The following is a 19,867-nucleotide window of genomic DNA, read 5'->3' as shown; positions in this document are numbered from 1 at the left end:
TAACCCCAACTGTGGCTTTAACTTCTTTAACTTCTGCTCAAATACCAAGCTGCTGTGCCCCCAACTCCTAACAGTTGTAAAGGTTTCCACTCTGGAAGATGTTAACTCTCCCTGAATAAAAATTAATGTTATCTACAACCCAAAACTATTCCTGCAATAACAAAAGCAAATGGCAAAGCCAATTGCTTAAGTGGACCAATTCTATTTATTCAAAAGGTGCTTCCAAACAGAAGTCTAAGTCAGAAATAACTTTTAAACTACAACTGGGGGTGGGAATCCTGACTTTGTTACTCACTGGAAGTACACATAATCTTGAACAAAATTTCTTCATCTGAGCCCATTTCCTTACCCATAAAAAGGGCGCTAACACGTGCAGCTCTACTTTTCAACTAAGCAATATAAGGTGACCTTCAAAGGCAAAGTCAGATTGCAAGCAAGCATCAATTTACTACAAATTCTACTTCTTACCAGATACTTTCTTACAAAGAAAGGGGTTCTCTGCAGGGTCTCTAAACTAAAACAATCAGGGAAGTCCTCATTAACATCCTGTTTTTGGAGCTAGAGGTTCACCAGCCAGGACAAGAATCTAAGCAATTCACTCACAGGCCTGCTTAAGAGCAGAGTGCCAGCTTTCTTCCACATCTTACTGCCAATTGTGTATAGACCCAGAAGCAATTTTTTCTATAATCAAAGATTATACTTGGATCTACTAATTTGCTAATTTTACAGATTATAAATGTTAAATGAAGTGGAAAAGCTCTTTTGCTGTCCGCTATCAGGCCAAACCTTCAGATCTACCAAAATCTGCGTTTAAAAATACATTTCAGGTAATGCTGCATCACCAAGTACAGTCACTTGTCTACTCCCAGCCTCTCACCACCAGCCTACTCCTGGGGTGTTTCCTAACTCCACCTAGCACCTATTCTAGAGATTAGTTGTACATGAAGCTGTATCTCACACCAAAACATACCCTGGCCCTAGAGACTTGGACAAACTAGGCTCCCCCACTCTTGGGAAAAGATTCAAGGCAGCATTCCAAGCCAAACTGTATCCAGCTTTATTAAAGATACTTTTCATAAACAATCATATTTCAGGCAGGACATGGGCAGACAATCGTTAACAGTATACAACAACTTTCAAACTCCCTTCTTCAATGATTGGACTACCAAAATCAGAAAGCCACTATAAAAACCCAATGAAATCTTCATTTGATGCTCTCAATAGGGAAAGTTTAGAGTGAGGGTTGACATTTCACATTTAGCATGTTGTTTAACAACTTTTCACAAGCCGACCCTGACTTTCAGGAAGTGAAATGAAAATGGCAGAATTATCAATCTCAAGATTCATGATCTAAAGGAACTGCTACTCTTTTGACAGATGCCATCTCAATGGTGGCACCAGAAAGTCCAGATTGCCTGACAAACTGGTAACCAAATTTTGGGGTCAGGTCCCTGGGTTTAAGGGAGTCAAGTCTATGTTGAAGGCAGAGGGAGAAGAGGACATAAAAACGAATTTTAGCTTTTCCATACCACAAGGCATTTGTGCCAAGGTGGCTAATGTGTGTCAACATCAAGAAATCCCTCCTCATGGGAGCCAAGAGGAAGTCTCTCAAAACTAGAAGGGAAAGGTGTTTTTTCCCCCTCACATTAATCCAGTTTTGGAGACATTCTGTTAGTGACATATGCCCTTCCCCAAAAAACAACAATGAAGTGTTCTGTGTGCTAACAACATAGCTTAAAAAAAAAAAAAAAAGTAAAACAAAATTCTGCATTTTTATAAAACTTGATAAAAAATAGTATTTCAAACTGTACAGTCACCAGAAGTACACAGTTATCAAAAATGCACACACTTCACTTGGCATCTCCAGCACCTTCAGCTTTCTGTGCCTGGAAGAAAACAGACAGATTCACACAATGTGTAGATTTTAAAACTATCTTCATTCATATCACACCTATAAAATTACTTTGTTCTCAGGTTTTAAGTAATTCAACACTGAGACTTGGTACTTCTTTGAGAAGCACTTGGGAGGTAACTTTACTAATCACTTCCCCTCTGGACCTTTCTGTAAAATTAGGGAAGGAGGCACATCAGCACAAGATCTGAGATTATTCCCAGATGGAAAACTCAATGGTACAGCATGAGAGCGGGACAAAGATTTCACACCACGGTACCCCTTCCTGGATGACAGAGACTAAGAACCCAGGTTTTAAGCTAAGAGAAAAAGCACGAGCAAACTCTGGGCCAAAAGGCACAACTGGTGTGATAGACACAGGATGTCAGTAACAGCAATTGGAATCAGTACAGATTGAATATGCAGACTTTTTACAAAAAGTGAATTGCATTTGTACCTGGTCTGTTTTGGCATCTCCATTTTCTGCAGGATTATTCCCATCCTTGCCAGCATCAGCTTTCCCCTTTTTCCCTTTGGGTACCTTCTCTCCCTTCTAAGATGCAGGAGGAGGAGAAAGAAAAAAAGAAAAAGAACTGTTTTGCCTTATATCACCAGGGTATGGCCTGCAAATTTCAATATAAGAATTGCTTATCAAAGATAAACATGAACTATAAATCTTCCCCCACTGATTAAAAACAAATGATCAAAACTAGGCCAAATTATGTGTTAATTTGCTGTGGTCTTCAGTACACAAAATTTTCTGTATGTAAATGAAAGATGAAAACAACTTAAACCCTTCAATGGTTAATACCCAAGTGGAGAATTTTCTGTAAACGAATGACAGCACTCTTGATTAGGAAACCAGTATCACAAATGTCAGACATAAAACAAGCTATCAAAACTATTTAAAATAACCAGAACGAAGTCACCATTAGGCTGAATTAAGATACTGTGAAGATGACCAATTTCAACATTACTCTAAAGCCCAGTCCTATTAACTTTGTACTTTCTCAACTTTTTGCCACTAGATGAAGTTGTTACACAGGTCTCCTGTCATCAACAAGGGAAACCACTCAGCCTTATTAAGTAATTCCTCAAAGCAAGCTTGTCCCCCAATCTCGCTTACCTTTGCAGGGGCCTTTTTAGGCTTGGGTTCTGGCTTTGGAGGAGCAGGTTTCTTTATTTGGGGGAGAGAGAACAGAATTTTAGTACGACCTACCAGAGCGATAACCCACAACCAAACCACAGTACCACTGGCATGAAAAGTTTCCCCTCCTAAATAAAGTTTTTGTGGCTGGTCTTCTGCTATAATTTCCTATCTTCAAAAACCCACTCAGGTAAGATTCTGAAGTCTCATTTTAACTGCAGCAAAAGTTCACAGCAGAGTAGGTCATTCAAAACCAGCCACTGATCATTAGTTCATGGAAAGCAAAGGGGATTGCTTTTCAGTGCTTTTCTTAGTTTCAAAGATAAATGTGAAAATGTAAAAGCAGACACACTTACAGCAGATAACCTTGCAGATCTTCTCTGTGGCTATTAAAGAAAAAAAAAGTAAGTTGGAAATAGAACAGTTGAACCACTTCAGAAAAAAAAAGTCTTGTTGCCAATTTGTTCTAGAATACACGAAGTGAAGTGAAGAGTGCTTAACTTTAGCAAGTTCAGAAACCAATGTATGGCTAATCACTACAAAGGAGCACTAGGCCTCATGATTCCGAAAGAAGGGAGACTAAGACTTACTTCGTCCTTCACCTTGGCTTTATCTCCTTTAGCATCCCCTTCAGCCTATTAAAGAAAAAAAGAAACTAAGAACGTTGCCGCTTCCAAGGCAATTCTTAATGATTCGCTAAGCTTAACAGGGTTCTAAGGAAAAACTGGAGAAGTTTTGCACACTTTTCTGGCACACACAAATCTTCATTTTTAGCACCCCCGGCTCCTATGCAAATATTGTGAGTGCTTAGAAAGGTGTGGGCATGCTCGTGTGTGTAAGCGTTAACGCTGGATCTGGCCCAAAGCGCGCAGGGAGCGAAGTCGTTGGAGCCCCAGTCCGCCGAGCGGCCCCAGTAGGAGCGCGCTAAGCTCGAGCTAGGGGCGCAGCTCGCGCGGGGCCCAAGCAACAGCTGCACACGGTGCAAACCAACCCCTCCAGAGGCGGGGCCCGAGTGCCGTTACCATGGCAGCCGTCGAGGGCGGGAGAGGAGAGGCGCGCGCAGCCGGGGAACTCGTAGGCGGCAGCGGCGCGCACCAGTGCCGTCTCGTGCGCGGGGGAGGCGGGGCCACAAGGCGAAACCCCGCCCAAGAGAGACGGGCCCCGCCCCCTCGCGGCGGCGTTTTGGCGGCAGCGCTTTCCCCCGCCCGCCAACCCTGAGCGCCGCCTTCCCGCCCTTTCGGATTTGAATTGCCCGCCCGCGGGGAGGAGTGGGGGCTTAGAGATGGGGGAGGGGGCGCGGGGCGGGCACGTCGAGCCCGAGGGGAACGGGATAAACAGCCGCCAACATGGCTCCTCCCGCCGCGGCTGCCGCTCCTCCAATATGGCCTCTGGCGCCCGCGGGCAGCAGAGCCGCGCAAGGTTAGCCCGGGGCCGCCTGACACCGCCTCGAGCTCCCGCGCAGGGCTGCTGGGCCTGCTCCAGCCCCGTGTGGATTCTCGCGCCCCAAAGCTGGGGAAGCGGCGGCGGCAGCAGCGGTGGTGGCGGCGGCAGTGGCGGCCCAGCGCCTGGGGCCCTGGCGCCACGTACCTTTCTCTTAGGCATGGTGGCGACAGCGGCGGGACGTAAACGCTAGACGCGTGGGTGCAGCGGCGTGCGGGCTTTGGTCGGTCCGGGGGTCGTTCTCGTCTCTTCTTCACACTGCTCGGGCTCCGGGGGGTTTATAAAGTTTTTATAGCGCTGGGAGCCCCGGACCGGTTAGAACCGGATTTCACCTCCCGCCGCTGCTCATTGGCCCAGCTGGGGTCACGTGGGCGGGGTTTAAACTCACCTCCTCTGGAGGGAGTGAGGAGGGGGGTGTGGGGGGAGGGCGCGCGAGACGGTGGCGCGCTTAGGGGGTGGGGGGCGCAGTGGGGGAAGGAGTGCGTTAAAGGAAATAAATGGGAGGGGGTGGCGTGCAAGTCGGCGGGCTCAGGGTTTCAGCTCCCGCCAAGAGCTGGCTCTTGCAAACTACCAAGTTCCTTCCACCTTATGCAACCGAGCTATCCACTTCTCCAAACCATGCGACACTTAGGGCGCATCTCGGCAGCTTTCCTTCCTGTTCCCGCTGGGGGCCCCCAGAAGAAGGGTTTGCGAGGCCTGGCCGCACCGCCCTTACCCGCCAGAGGCGGGAGGAAGCGCGCGGCTTGGAGGCACAGGCTGCAGTTCCCTGAACCAAGACTGACGCTGAAGTGGGGAAAGAGCGGGGAAACCAGCTTGGTGCAGCCGGACGTGCATCCTTCCAAGCTGCCACTCCGAGGAAGCCGAAAGGCTTCCACACCTTACCTGAAAGGCGGTCCATCCGAGGTGGCGTAAGGGTTCGAGGGGGAGACTACACGCAGAGGTGCCTTTCGGGTGCAGTGGGGCAGGTAGGAGCTGTCCTTTCAGCACCCGTTGCTCAGCCGCCTCCCCAAATGCCAACGAAGCCCCCACCCTGCCCAAGCCTGTCCAGTGGCTCCTTTAGGCCTCTTGTATTCCCGGACCTCAGGACCTCGCCACAGAATGATGGAGATTGGCCGCCTAGGTCCACCATCACTCCCTCCTATGCTTCTTCGCTTTGAAGACATCAAGCTCAGCTGCCCCCCACCCGGCGCGGCCACCAAGACCGGGCGCTGCAAACGCAGCTGGCAAAATCCCTCCTTCCACACTGGCTTCCTTTCACTTGCCCGAGGAAAAGGAGGGTGGAGGAAAGCGTCCGAGGATTAGGAAACAAGTAGAGGAACAGGTGTTGCATGGCAAAAGGGCTCTTCCCGGTGGCATCCCCACCTCACCCCCCCACGAAGTTAAGGATCCTGGAGGTGGTCGAGTGCACCTGAGGGAGGGCAGACAATTCCAGCAGCAAAACATGGTATTCTTTTGTTGCACTGTTTGAAAGCAAGTTTTTCACCTAAGAAATCTTTAAAATTCTATTTGACTCCCAGAAGAACACAGTATAAGTATCAAGTGGGGACTTGGTTCATACAGGGGGGAGGACATTTAAATAGGTCCCACCTACTTTGTTGAGGCAAGGGTTGAGCTGGATTGTACAAATCATACTAGTAGAAAAGCACCACAATGAATTCATATCAACTATTTTGCAGCCCCTGCTCCTGGGCAGTTCTCTCTCAGCTCTTCTTCCACCCCTACAGTGCCTCCTGGGGCAGGCCCTCCCCACCCCACTCTGTACCTTTCCCAGAATACAGAACCTCAGGCCACAGAGAGATACCAGCCCCATTAATCACCTCTGCTGTACCCCAGTCATATTAGGGAGTCAGACACAGAATCAAGGCAGGACTCAACAGACATGCTCACAGGGCAGATTCCGTTTGCTGCCTCCAGCCCCTCATTCCCGCCTTAATTGTAGGGCTCTGCATTATAGTCACATAATTCATGCCTCCCTAATTAAGTCTGTCAACAGCCGTACTGTAAAGCTGGAAAATGTACAGCACCTGCTCTCTGGGAACCTTGTGCCAGGGACTTATGGTGGGGAGTGCCAGGTGTGTGTGTGGGACTTGCCAAAGGGTGCACTGATTGGCTTCTCAATCGTAGTGTCTGGAATTTATACTTGATTCTGGGTGCAGGGATGCTGGCCAAGGGGTCTAGTGCTAGGTATCCATGCACAGGCAGGGGAGGAGACTGGAGTCTAGGGAAGTTGGGGATTTAGACTATGCTCTTAACACTGTTTGCAAGACACCACCTTTCCCATAGAGGAAGATGCTGGGGAAACAGTTTGCAGAAAGTAAAATGGGAAGACTAAACCATAGCATTTGGTTGGTATTTGTAGCTGGTGCTGCTGCTCCGGGGCACCTGAAGCAGAGTTGCTCAGGCAGACAGCTCTTCAAAGGCACTAGTCCTCTCAGCTCTGCAGCAAAGCCTGGCAAGAACAGTTGAGAGGACACAACCCTTGACACGACCCTCTTCTCCCTGCTGGGTAGCCTTGGCCCTCACAAGTTGAGACTTTGCCATGCTGAGAATAAATTGTCTCAGAGTCTATTTAGGGGACTAGGTCATATGCTTAGAGAAGCCTCAAAGATTGAGGAGGTGGGAAGCAGAGTCTGAGATGGTGAGGGCAGGATGCACTAGGTTGGGAGAAATGCTTGTTTCTGTGCTGTTGGTCCTGATGTGTCCAGGGAAGGTGGCCTGTGCAAGATTAGACTCACCAGGGCCTATAGGCCCTTCTGTTACCCTGTAGCCACAGAGGGGGCCAGTCTCATTGGGGAGTGAAGCCTGGCCCCATGCCCTGCAAAACGAGGAGAAAAGCTTGTGTGGGCTGAGTCGACAATAGGTAATTGGATTGTAATCACCCGCCTGGCTTCTGTGCGCCATTGGGGGCGCTGAGCCTTTCAGTGAGCAATCAGCACTGCATGGTGGGAGGGGGCAGAGATTCAATAGCAAATCCCAGGTGGAGAGCAAAGGGGGAGGAGCAGCAGATGCGCAAATTTTCTTTCTCTCCCTCCCTTTCCTTGCCCAAATAACGCTGGCTGGCTATTAGCTATTTACCAGCAGATCCAAGGTGGAGCCAAATCTTTTGTGAAAGTCGGGTGGAAGGCTAACATGGATGGGTAGAGGGCCAGGGTTTTGGGGAGACCTCTTCCCCAAAATTCTGTGTGTTGAAGGATGTGCCAGTAGAAAAAGAAAGTGCATCCGAGAGCACAAGAAGATGTGGCAAAGGCAGAAGGAGCAGGCAGCACAAGAGCTGGGTCCCTGCTCTCCAGACATATTGTTGGCCAGAGTTGGGTGTAGTATACTTGTGGGAGACTCTTAGCCTCAATCCTCCCCAGGGGTTGCTGCCCCAGGCAGCCCAAAGATAGCTATGCCAGCAGACCTGGCTCCAGAGGCTCCTTCCCCAAGCACAGGGAACACAGTTCATCATCAGGAGGGAGGTGCCTATCACCAAGAAAAGAAAGGGGAGTGGGGCCCTGGAGGCAGAGGGCAGCGCAAAGTGGCAGGAGGCCAGCCTCTTTCAGGCTGATGCAGTGCCCAGACGTGCCAGCCAGTCCGCGCGCTTGAGTTCCAAGGCCCGCAGGAAGCCTTGGACCCGCTCTTCCCGTCTGGCTGAGAGTTTGTGTAAGCGTGTCCGTTGGAGCTGGTCGTCCCCACTGGCCTGGAGCCCCTCTCGCAGCAGCTGCTCTGTCACTGCAGCCTGGTCCCTCTCCAGCTGCTGCCTCTTCCGCTCCTCTGCATACATGTTTCGGGCCTTCTGCTAGAGAAAAGTGGGGATTGGGATGGGGAGATCATTTCAGGTGTGGTGGCACTGGGGTGGAGGTAAGAGGCAGGGCACAGAATAGGCTAAGTGAAGTGGAACAGAAGGGAGTCTGTACCAGATTTGGAAAGGCTTGGGAGTAAGCGTGCAGTGGGTGGTGCTCGTGTTGTATAGGCAGGGCAAAGGCAATTCTGGGCCCACCTGGATTTGTTTTGGGTGGGACCATCTGTACTTATTAAAATTCTTCTTAGGTTTGCCTTTGGAAGGGAACCAGGTAAATGTTCGTCTGACTTCTGGTTCCCCCACCAACTTTGTGGCTATGGGAAAATCCCCTCCTAGCCTCAGTTCTTCATCTGTAAAGTGGGGGTTGTGTCTACCTTGAAGAGTGGTTTTAAGTTTAAGAGATAATATATGTGAAACTCTCTCTAGCATATGAGCAGGCTCTCAAACAGAAACAGCAATTTTACCATTTGTTACTGCCTGTTCTCTGCTGCAAACAAGGTCCAGTTCCTGCTGGGATTACGTCCATGGAGTCACTACTTTTGGTTTCCCAGGTCACTCAAAGGGTGCCATCGTCCCAACTCCCTAACCTATTTTTCAGTTTGACTCCAGATTTGTCTTCTGTAGGGAGACTGTCCTGACTTTTCCAGCAAGTGATCCTCCCATGAACATTCTGAGAAGCATGTTCAGCTTTCTTAAGTCACTTACTGTGTTCTGCCTGGTAGAATAGGTATTAGGGTCCAAGATCCACTTTTTCTGTTAGAAAACAAGCCCTTGAAGACTTGATAGAGCCCTCAGGGCTCCTGGAACCAGTTGGGACACCAGGTAGGTGATCAGGCTCCCTGACAGTGATTCTCATACGTAGCCATAAACTCCTGGAGGGCAGAGACCAACTTTTCCTCTCTGGTACTTGAGCACTCTGTATTGGGAATACTCACTGACCATGTGAGCCCAGGAAGGCAGAGGAGATGCTCCTGGAGAAGGGAAAAAATCCCTTTGGAGCCTTGCAGTGCCTCACTAATGTACAGTGCGCCTGCCACTCTAACCTGCTGCAGTCTTTGCACCAGAGCTCCTCCCGTCAAGCCTATTACCATGTGTGAGAAAGTACCTTGATGTTGTCTTCATCCTTTAAAAAGTATTTTACATGTGCACAAGCACTTGACCCTCGTAACAGATCTAGGGAGGTACTTTCTATCCACTGGAAACAGAATGGAGGTTCAGAGTAAGAAGTGATTCTGCTAAGGTTTCTCACCAATAAAGATGACTGCGTGAATAAAGATGACAAGGGAAAATTCTGGAAAATCTCCCTCCTAGGCGCTTGAATGCTGCTAGGCACTCAGGGGTACTCTTTTGCTATGATAAAGTGCTCACATGTGGAGGTTTGAGACAAAAATGGGCTTGAGAAGTTAATGCTAAGGCTCTCCATCTTACTGGAAGGGCTTCTTCCTGGCCTTTGTCAGGAGGAACCCTGGGTCCTGAGTACAGGGCCTCAGTGGGGGTATGGAGATGCAGAGGAGAGAGTCTCGGCAATCCACATGCCTGCAGACTGATTAGGACCCAGATCTGCACACAAAGTCCCGTAACACAGGGTAGAATGTGCTAAGGGTCATTAGGAAGGTAAGAGAAGGGCCATGCAGCTCAGAGGAGGGAGAAATTGTGGTTGATGAAGGTCACGGACCAGTGAAGCCTCATGGACAGGCAGTACTTTAGCTTGGCTTTAACCAGTGGGATAATTTGGATAAAGATGGGAGAATATCAGGCAGTGGGCATAATGGACAAACACACATAAAGTTGATTGTAGTGCTTGATCAGGCCAGAGTGAGTCCTCCTGGAGCACTGGGTTTGAAAAGTCTTATTTAAAGGACTCCCTCACCTCTCAGCCTATTTCTTAATCTGAAAAATGGGGATGTTAGTATCCCCCTTACTTGGTGGTTTGAGGAAAAATGAGATAATGAATGCCCAGTCTGGTGCCTGGCTATTAATGGTTAGCTATTCTTCTGTCACCACTGCTTGTGGCTAGGGCTAAAAAGACTAAGTTCTGGCAAGCCAGAAAGGATGGGGCACCCAGCTACGGAGAGAGGAAACACAGGGCTGGATGAGTCGCTCCACGAGGCTCAGGCTTCTTCCATATGGCAGCTCCAGACTGAGTGCTGGGCAGAGAGGCTGCAGCCAAGGCAGACCTGGCCCCTCTTTGCCATGAATCAGTGATTCACTGTTAGGATGATGGAGTCAGGGCAGCACCTGAAGAGCATCTGTTCAGCCTCCCCTTTGTACAGGCAAGGACATCGAGACCAGGGTGGGAAGGGACTTGGCCCAGGTCACACAGCAGGTTGAAGTTCCCTTGGTTTCTCAACTAAGGTTGCTTCTTGCGAGGTCTATAGGAAATGGGTCTTGCATCCCTGGATAGGCTGTACTTCCTAGGGGCAGACTGGGAAACCAGTGGCCTGCATGTGAATGCCTGTCTGTCTAACCTCCACGTGGTTCGGATCTACCTCCCCATTCAGAAGTATTCTAAATCTTCTCAGGTACTCAGCCTCCAAAAATTCAGGTTAACAGAAGTCCTAACAGTCAATTTCTCTCTCCCTAACCATACTGTCTACTCTCCCTATACAATAACCAATCGGTGAGGGCGTTCCTAATTTTCTTAAGAGACTTCCTGTACAGACCTTATGCAGTCTCGGTGCAAGTACTCCATGGACCTCACTCTGAGAAATGGGGCTCTAACCTATTAATCTGAACCTCTCCTTGGCACTAAGCCTCCCTGCTCTTATTCTCTCCTCAGAAGAATTAGGCAACGAGATGTCATAGCCCCTTCAGTACATAAATCCTCAAGTCCTCTGCTACCTTGCTATGGCCTGGAGAGAGGCTGCAGGTCATGGGCTGCAAACATGTCATTAGCCAATGACAGGTTCTCCCGATAGTCCCCATTTGCCACAAAAAACACGCCAGGTCAGTACCCAGGAGATGCATTTCTGAGGAATGAGCAGGATGAGTGGGGTGCTACGTGTCTATGGAGACAAAGGTCTGATGAAAAGTCCAGAGACATGTGTGGTGAACAACAGTGGCCACCGATCTCAAAATGAACTCTGTTTCAGCACTGCACTCAGTACTTTTTATGTATCAGCTTACTGAACCCTTATCACAAACCTGTGAGATAGGTATTGTTATTAACAACACTCCTCTCATTTTACAGATGAGGAAAATGATATTCAGAAGGGGTAAGTAACTGCCCAGGCAGCCACACAGCTAGTTGGCAGCACCATGCTTCAAAGTCAGGAATGTCTGAGACAACAGTTCAAGCTTGTCTGAGGAGAACACAGCGACTACTTGAAGAGCAACAGAAATAAAATGGTCCATTGATGCAGCCTGGTGTTTAATCTTTGACAAATACATCAAAGAAGGTTTAGTGGGAACATGTACCCTCTTTCTCTATAATATCATCCTTACAGATGAGGTGGACCACACACCAAGACTTATCTCTGTGGAGGACCCTTTATAGACTGCCATCCATGCAGCTTATAACTAAGGATCAGTGGCTCTGCACTGCTGACCACCCCTTCCCTGACAATTTTCTATGTCCAATTGTGTCTTGCTACTTCTCATCTTTTATCATGGCCTAAAACCCACCTCCTCAGAGAGGGCTTCCTTCCAGAGGACTGCTCTCAATACCTCTTGCTCTCTTCATTACTTCCTAACACATCAGTCTATTTCCTTCATTGCCTTATTACAATCTGAAATCATCTTATATATTTGTTTAGTTGTTTATTATCTATCCTCAAGTAAGAATATAAGCTCCATGAAGGTAGGGATCTCTTGTGCTTAATGCAGTGCCTGACTCACTAGGTACTTGATATGTATTTATTCAATTACTGAAGGTAACTCCTCTGACAACTCCTGCTTGGTAATTCCAAGTAGGAAAATGTCTGAGAAACCTGAAATTACTATAAAAGGCTTCTGAGCAGCCAAATTAGAGACAAGAATACCTATACACAAAAGCCCATACACCAAAATCCCCTGGGGTTCATGCAGAGCCAGTTTACTCTCACTTTACAGATATAATTCTAACAAGCTTGATTGGTTTTCTTGACTATAGCTGATTTAGAACAGTAAATAAGTAGAGAAGGTAAGGAGGATGCTATCAAATTGGCTGGCTACTGGCAACGGCAGGAAATGAGAGGGAGGACACAGAAAAATATACAAGAAATCCCAGAGACAACTATTTTGGTATCATCTAGCTTAGAGCAAACAGTCTGACCCTGTAAGGGCACCTCCGTACAGTGAAGTGCTGACAGACAGCAGTTACCATTATCACTATCATCATCCTAAGAATGGGGTTATTCTAATCATCATCCTTACTAGCAAGTGCCTAGTCTATAGTAGGTGTCAGTGAATTAGGTACAAGGCACATTTCGGAAAGTTTTCCACAAAAAAGGTACCAAAAAGTTTTAGTTCTCAAAGGGAGCTTTGGTCATCTGGAAAAATCTGATATTCATTCCTCACTGAAGGTGGATAATTGAGATTTTGCTGTTTTCCTTTCACTTAAACTTAATATGCTCTTTCAATTTCCTCATATTCTGAGACTAAATGATCAAGCACATGACCAACCCTTCATGATCTGATTTACTTACTCCAGGAATCCTAGACTTGGGATTTGTGGACAGGTTTCGGGGGTCATGTGAGCCCCCTGGAAGTAGGCTGTGTATTTCAGTGATAAGTGCAATTCTGTGCAAAATGCCATGCGCTAGCGTGATCTGTGCAGTTTTTCCAGGGAGATAGTCTATGGCATTCTCCAAGGGGCCCTTGATGCCAAAGGGTCTGAGAAGCCCTGACTTATACATTATTTCCTCCTGATCATTATTTTTCCAGACTCAAGAAGCAGCACCAGCTTTGGGTGTAAAATTCTGTGGCTCTGGGACAGTTACTCTGCCCTTCTGTTTCCATAGCTGAAAAACAAGGACGCCAAACCTTCTGGATTGTTGGAAGGGCTAAATAAGAAAACGTGCATGAAAACACCTAAGTGCCTCATTAGACCCTCTATATGTTAACTGTCACCACCACACATACCACCATTATTATTAAGAGTTCTAATCAGATGCAGGTTGACTGCCCCCTAATGAAATCTATTTCAAGATCTGGTGAACAAAACTGGAAGTAAAAAGTCGTGGCAAAACATAGTTTTATACAACAGACAGTGCTTTTTTGTACTTAACCCCATCTGGAAGAGGCTTGGATTTTGTATACTTCCACTTCAACAATCGTTTATTAGGCTAACACCTTCAGGGAATAATGGCCAATCTCTCTGAGAAGCCTTTCCTGGGTTTCCATAATAAAGAGATTAAAGATGTAACTTGAATCCCAGTTCTGTCTCTTACTGGTGTCTTTAACTAGTAATTTTGATTTATTCGTTTGCACAAGTGGGGCTAATAGTACCTACCTCTTTGAGTTGTTTTTTTTTTTTACCTACCTCATTGACTTTTTGAGGAGCATTAAATGAGATGGTGCACATAAAATGTTCACAGTGCTTGGTATACAGTAAATACTCAGTAAGTGGTAGCTGATATCATCATTAACATGCATATGAGCAAGTGCCTGGCATACATAGTAGGCGGTCAATCAATGCTAACCTTTTCTCCTGCCACATCCAGTCAGGCCAGCCCTGAGCTCTTACCTCGAGCATGTTATGGTTCATCTGGAACTGAAAGACGGCCTCACAGAGGTTCCAAAACGTGTATTCTGGCCACAGAATGGGTTGAAACACCAGGCAGGAGTGGGAGGTCTGGGAAAAGGTGGGGAAAGGAAGAGAACATGGCTTAGTAATATGTTGCTGGAACACATCCCTGGTCAGGCTTCCAAAGAAAGAGCAGGATGAGCTTGACCCAGAAGCCCAGAGATGAGATGGCACAGGAACCCCTGAGCTATAGTTGCTGGTGCCGCCAGCCCTGTTCACTCACTAGTAGGGGGAGGGGTCATCTGAGGCAGTTAGGTCACCTGCCTGTAGCAAGGCAAAACGAATGGGAGACTTTATCAACATTCCCACCAGGATTTTTCTAAGAGCCAATTTTAGGACTATGAAATAAAATCTGGATTACGTTATTGGCTTTTGGCCCTTAGAGGTCATCTGGAAGACATGCTGCCTGATAAAAGTCAGCAGTGAGCAAATGGTAGTTACCATTGTTATTTTTAAGTATGGCACAGTAGTTAAGAGCATGCGCTGTTACCAAAAAGAGCATGGGCTCTGGAACTGGACTGCCTGGCTTTGAATTCTGGCTCCACCATTTACTATCTATTTGATCTGAGACAAGTTACTAATATCTCTGGGCCTCAGTTTTCTTCAACTGTAAAATAGGGTAATATGAAAACCTAATTTTTAGGATACTATGAAAATTAAAAAAGATAATGCACATAAAGCAGTCAGAGCACAGAGCTTTAATAATAATAACCACTGATGTTAAGAATCCCTTTTGGAACACTCTTGATAGCCCCTGTTTGATAGTTTTAGTGGTGAGAAATTCAGTGCCTCAGGGGGGATAACTAGTTGTTGGACACCTTGTTATACTAAACCAGTGCCACCCTTCCTGAATTTCTACCAAGGTCTCAGGTTTGTTCTTTGGAACAAGATAGTTTCTTCTTCAGAATGATATTCTTTCAAATATTTGAAGGCTAGATTAGAGCTGCTTGTTATCTGTTCCCAAGGTTTGCAATGACTTAATCGTTTTGTCTTTGCCAACAAACTCTAAGTGTGAAGACAGTAGGGATTACTTCTGACTTGATCACTGATATATTCCTAGCACAAAGAAGGAACTCAGTGTTTTTTTCCAAGGGAATAAACTGTCACCATACTTCCTTTTTCCAAACTATTATCTTTCACTCGTTCCTTATAGGACATGAATTCCAGATTCCTTGCCATTCTTGGCCTCTTCTGGTAAAATCCTCTATTTTACCATTGTAGTCACTTAAACTTTCCAAACCTGATCTGACCAGCAGTGTGGGCCACAGAAACTGTAACTGCATGTTACACTTCTTGCAGTATAGCCAAAGACTGACAGCATCTTCAGTGGCTAAATCTTTGTTAGTTCACTTTTAAAACTATGGGCCATTAAAATTTCTGGAACTTTATCATGTCAGTTGTTTCCAAGCTGAGTCTCTCCTGCCAACCTCTCTCTGAACAAGGACTTCCCCCAGTCATGTGCTACCCAGGGGCCAAATTAACAGATAATACAGATTTTCTTTGTCAAACAAAGACAAACTTATTTGGATATGAGCTTTTAGGAGACAACATACACTTGCGTAAACTGAGCTGGGAGGCAATAGCAGGCCCTCAAGAAAGAATCCGCATGTAGTTTATATCCCTTGTGGACTGTGCTTATATCAATGCATCCCTTTATTCTGACGGGAAGAGACTAGTTAAGACAAGATCTAGCCCAGAGGTGTTGGGGTACCTGGCAGGTTGCCAGGGCAGGAGCATATGCTCAGGTAAATAAGATAAAAGTCCAGTTCCTTGAATAGGAGCACAAGTGAGGATTTCACCACAGCTGGACAGTCACTACAGTTTTTTACCACAGCTGGATTTTTCCTCTAGGCATTTTAGAGAGGAAGAACCATGGGCTGGCAGAGCCAGAGACAGATAAGGAAGGGACAGCAAATGTTACCAGGCATAGAAAAGGGTCTGGAGACACTTCTCCAGATTTCAGCTCCCCTCACTTGAGTTCTCTGGTGCCAGCACAGCCAAGGGTGCAGATAAGCCCCTCTAATCCATTCTGTGGGCATAGTCACAGTTTTCACGCTGACACAGAATAGTGGCTAGAAACTACCTACCTGCCAGAGGAGGAAGTCACTGAGCCTCACTTCCCCAGAAGTCCGTATCAAGATGTCAGGAGGAAGAGACTGGTTGGTATAGAGGCACTTATCAAGCAGAGACTCAGAGACATCGCTACGGTGAGTGGGGAAGAGACAAAGATAAGCACATATCTCTTTTCAGATTATTCTTATGGTGAAATTCCATATACAAAGCTTCCCCAGCTTATAGAACACCATCAATTATATTAGCTAAAAGTACCTGGTAGGCAGAAAGCCCTCAACAAATGCCTGATAAATTAATTAATGATTTTAATCCTCACAAAAACAATGTATTCCTATCTTCATTTTATAGATAAGGAAACTTGATGCTTGACAAGATGAATAATTTGCCCAAAATCATTTAGCTGTAGGCCTAAAACCAGGTGTAGCCACTAGACTATGTATTGTCTTTTAATTAAAACATCCTGTTTTTTCTGACCCTGCAATTGATGAAATACTATGTTATTGTTTTTAATAAACATAAATCTAAATGCATTGATTTAGAAAGATGTCTAAGATCTAAATCTCAATAAGCAAGTTTCAGAAAATATACAGTGTGGAAAATACACACACATACACTCAAATACTCACACATGTGAATATATGTATATATAAACAAAGAACAAAGTCTAGGAAGACATACACCATACTACTAATAGTGATGACCTCTGAAATAAGGAAGGAAAGACTATCTCTGCTTACTTTGTGTACTTCTGTTATTGATTGAATTTATTATAAAGAATATTTCAAAGACCTTACTTAAGTCATATGGAACCTGAACTACTGAAAAAAATGCACACTCCTTAGGATTTTTTAAAAAAGCAAAACGATCACTTCTCCTGTGTTTAATGAGTTACTTTTCTAAGCAAACACTGAGAAAGGAGATGGAATGGAGGAAGAATGGGGACTGGCAGCATTTAACTGAAGTAAACTTTTCTTCTTTCCTCTTTCCATGGAAAGGTGATATTTGCAAGGCAGGTGTCATTTGATTAAGAGAACACTGTTTACCAGTCCTACCAAGTATCCAGAGGTAGAATTTGGAATCTATAAGTGATAAAAGTTGCATCTTGGAAAGGGTCCAGAAGACAAACTTTCTTGGTGGGAATATTCTTCTGGGAGTAAAAAAGCAGAGCAATTTGGACTGAGTTTCAACTGTGTCTGCAAAAAGGGTTTTCTACCAACTTCAAGCAGTGGGTGGAATTCTTATCTTAAAAAAGGAGGTAACTCTAAAGGGGAAAAGATAAAACTAACAAAATGAAAATAGAACATCTGTGCTTTGGCCAACAAAAACCCATTAAATGGCATTAGCTATCTACATGAAGACTTTTAAGAAATAATTTTTATTACATAAAAGTAAAATACCAATTTTTACCTATAAAATTAGAATAGTTTATATTTTCTCTAAAAAATCTTGTAAGAATCAGGTGAAATGGACACATTCAGCCCTAGATCCTAAGGAAACAATCCAGAATGTAGACAAGAGTTAAATTCATGTATTTCACTGTAGCATTATTTATAATAAGGAGAAATTGAGAACAGTTCACATAACCAACAAATAGCAGAATGGTTAAGTAAATTAAGGCAAGATATATTCAGAAGCCATTAAAAATAATGATATGAATTATTAAAAATAGGGGATATAGAAAAATGCTCATATTGTAACATCAAGTGAACAAAAACATGATTCAGAATATAAATTGTTTCATAGTGTGATTTCTTCTGCTATAAATATTTGTGTCATAATTTGATTTGTGTTTTAAAAGGATCATTTCGGCTGAATGCCCAACCACAGCTGATCATTACTTTTTCCAACACTAGGTCTTGCTAACACATCCATTACAGTGGCATAGAGCACCATGGATTACTTCTTTGTCTACAGGAGCCACATTTTGAGTCCCTTGAGGGCAAGCCCCTTGACACATTTATCTCTGTACTCCTGTTCTGCTAGCACAGGAACTTTCTGGGACAGAGAAAGACTTAATACGTGTTCAAGTAAACGAATGAATGAACTGAAAACAGATTTCAGAAATACATACATACTGGTTTTCTGAATGTGAGGAGTTTATAGGCTAAAAACGTCTTTCACAGTGTACTTTCAAAAAACCTAGAACCCAAGCATAGGTAATAGACATTGTCACAACCTGATGGGGAAAATCAACACAGTTAATTAGACATAAACACACACAGACATAGATACACAGGAAGACACACAAGGAAGATACACAAGAAGGAAATAAAATAAAAATATTGCCACAGGTGTTGCTGAGGGTGGGATCCTGGGAGATTTAAATCTTTATCTTTACACATCCAATAGTTTGCAGATTTTCTCTAATGAACATGTAGGACCTTTATAAGAATATGTATATATTAGGGTGAGGTTATATTCTTAAGAAGTATTTCTGTGTGGGATAATGAAAAAGTCCTGGAAAAAGTGTTGTTAATTACACACTTTATGCCACAGAATTATACACTTAAAAATGGTTAATGTAGTAAAATGTATGTATATCTTACCACAATTTTTTAAAAAGAAGCACGTTTTCAGGAAGGAAAGGGGCACAAGTATTCAAGATAATGGCTCCTCCCTAATAAACTATGTATTTCGGGAAATGGCCAACCAAAAATAAAATCAATTTAAAACCTATAATGGATATATAGCAACAGCCTCTGAAAGGCAGACTGGTAATGGTGAGTACCAACAATAGGGTGAATGGCCTGGCATCACAAAAAAAGGAAGAGTAAAAACATATTAGTGTGTTCCCAGTACCATTTTGGAAAAGCAGACCCATTCTAGAAGGAATAGAGATCAAAAGACATGTGCCCTTTGATAACAGGAGAGTACCATTCTCAGTGTTGATAAAGATGGCAAAGAGCATGAACTCTGGAGGTAGATGGACATAAGCTGGAGTCCAAGCTCTTCAATTTAGTAACATGTGCCTTTGGGCAGGTCAACTAATCTTTTCAAACTTTTGTTAATTGGTCTTATAAAATGGGGCAAATAATAGTCAGAACTTTATATGAAAATTAAATGAGAATATTTGTGATAAACTCAGCCTCATACTCCAGTAAGATCCAATAAATATTACTAATTAACTTTTATTTTTATACTGCACTGTTGTTCATTTCAACCTTCCTATGGCAGTCAGCATACCACAATGACTGAGAGCACAGATCTGGAGCCAGGTTAAAATCCTGGCCCAAAACTTTGCCAACTACATGAACTTAGATAAATTACTTAACTTCTTGGTGTCTCAATATGTTCATCATTAAAATGGGGATAAAAATAGTATCTATCTCTAAAAATCCATCAACATAAACCACCACATCAAAAATAAGGACAAAAACCACATGATCATTTCCACAGATGCTGAAAAAGCATTCGACAAAATTCAACATCCATTCATGATAAAAACTCTCAACAAAATGGGTATAGAGGGCAAGTACCTCAACATAATAAAGGCCATATATGACAAACCCATAGCCAACATCATACTTAAAAGCGAGAACCTGAAATCTTTTCCTCTAACATCAGGAACAAGACAAGGATGCCCACTCTCCCCACTTTTATTCAACATAGTATTAGAGGTCCTACCCACAGCAATCAGACAACACAAAGAAATAAAAGGCATCCAGATTGGTAAGGAAGAAGTAAAACTGGCACTGTTTGCAGATGACATGATATTGTACATAAAAAAACCTAAAGACTCCACTCCAAAACTACTAGATCTAATATCTGAACTCAGCAAAGTTGCAGGATACAAAATTAATACACAGAAAT

General features: G+C 44.6%; 2 protein-coding genes across 3 annotated transcripts in view; both read right to left on the bottom strand.

Moving 5' to 3' along the window:
• Nucleotides 1-1,033: 1,033 nt before the first annotated feature.
• On the bottom strand, nt 1,034-4,843 carry HMGN2 (high mobility group nucleosomal binding domain 2). The gene is made up of 6 exons (XM_036914862.2): nt 4,626-4,843; nt 3,629-3,673; nt 3,395-3,424; nt 3,018-3,068; nt 2,349-2,444; nt 1,034-1,886 (listed from the first exon to the last, which is right to left on the bottom strand). The coding sequence occupies exons 1-6, from the start codon at nt 4,638-4,640 to the stop codon at nt 1,851-1,853; spliced, it is 273 nt and encodes a 90-aa protein (XP_036770757.1). The 5' UTR covers nt 4,641-4,843; the 3' UTR covers nt 1,034-1,850.
• A 1,061-nt stretch (nt 4,844-5,904) lies between these two features.
• DHDDS (dehydrodolichyl diphosphate synthase subunit) overlaps nt 5,905-19,867 on the bottom strand; it is a 33,444-nt gene continuing 19,481 nt past the window's right edge. The window contains exons 7-9 of one of the 2 annotated variants that reach the window (XM_036914859.2): nt 16,072-16,186; nt 13,925-14,032; nt 5,905-8,256 (exon numbers count right to left, since the gene is read on the bottom strand). In XM_036914859.2, coding sequence (XP_036770754.1) covers nt 8,017-8,256; nt 13,925-14,032; nt 16,072-16,186 — 463 coding nt within the window. In that variant the 3' untranslated portion in view covers nt 5,905-8,016. The remainder of the gene's footprint in view (nt 8,257-13,924; nt 14,033-16,071; nt 16,187-19,867) is intronic. The other variant, XM_036914860.2, reaches the window with a different exon arrangement.

The sequence above is a fragment of the Manis pentadactyla genome, chromosome 4 (genome assembly GCF_030020395.1).
Source record: "Manis pentadactyla isolate mManPen7 chromosome 4, mManPen7.hap1, whole genome shotgun sequence".
In the NCBI taxonomy this organism is placed as follows: domain Eukaryota; kingdom Metazoa; phylum Chordata; class Mammalia; order Pholidota; family Manidae; genus Manis; species Manis pentadactyla.
This window is presented reverse-complemented; position numbering and strand designations above follow the sequence as displayed.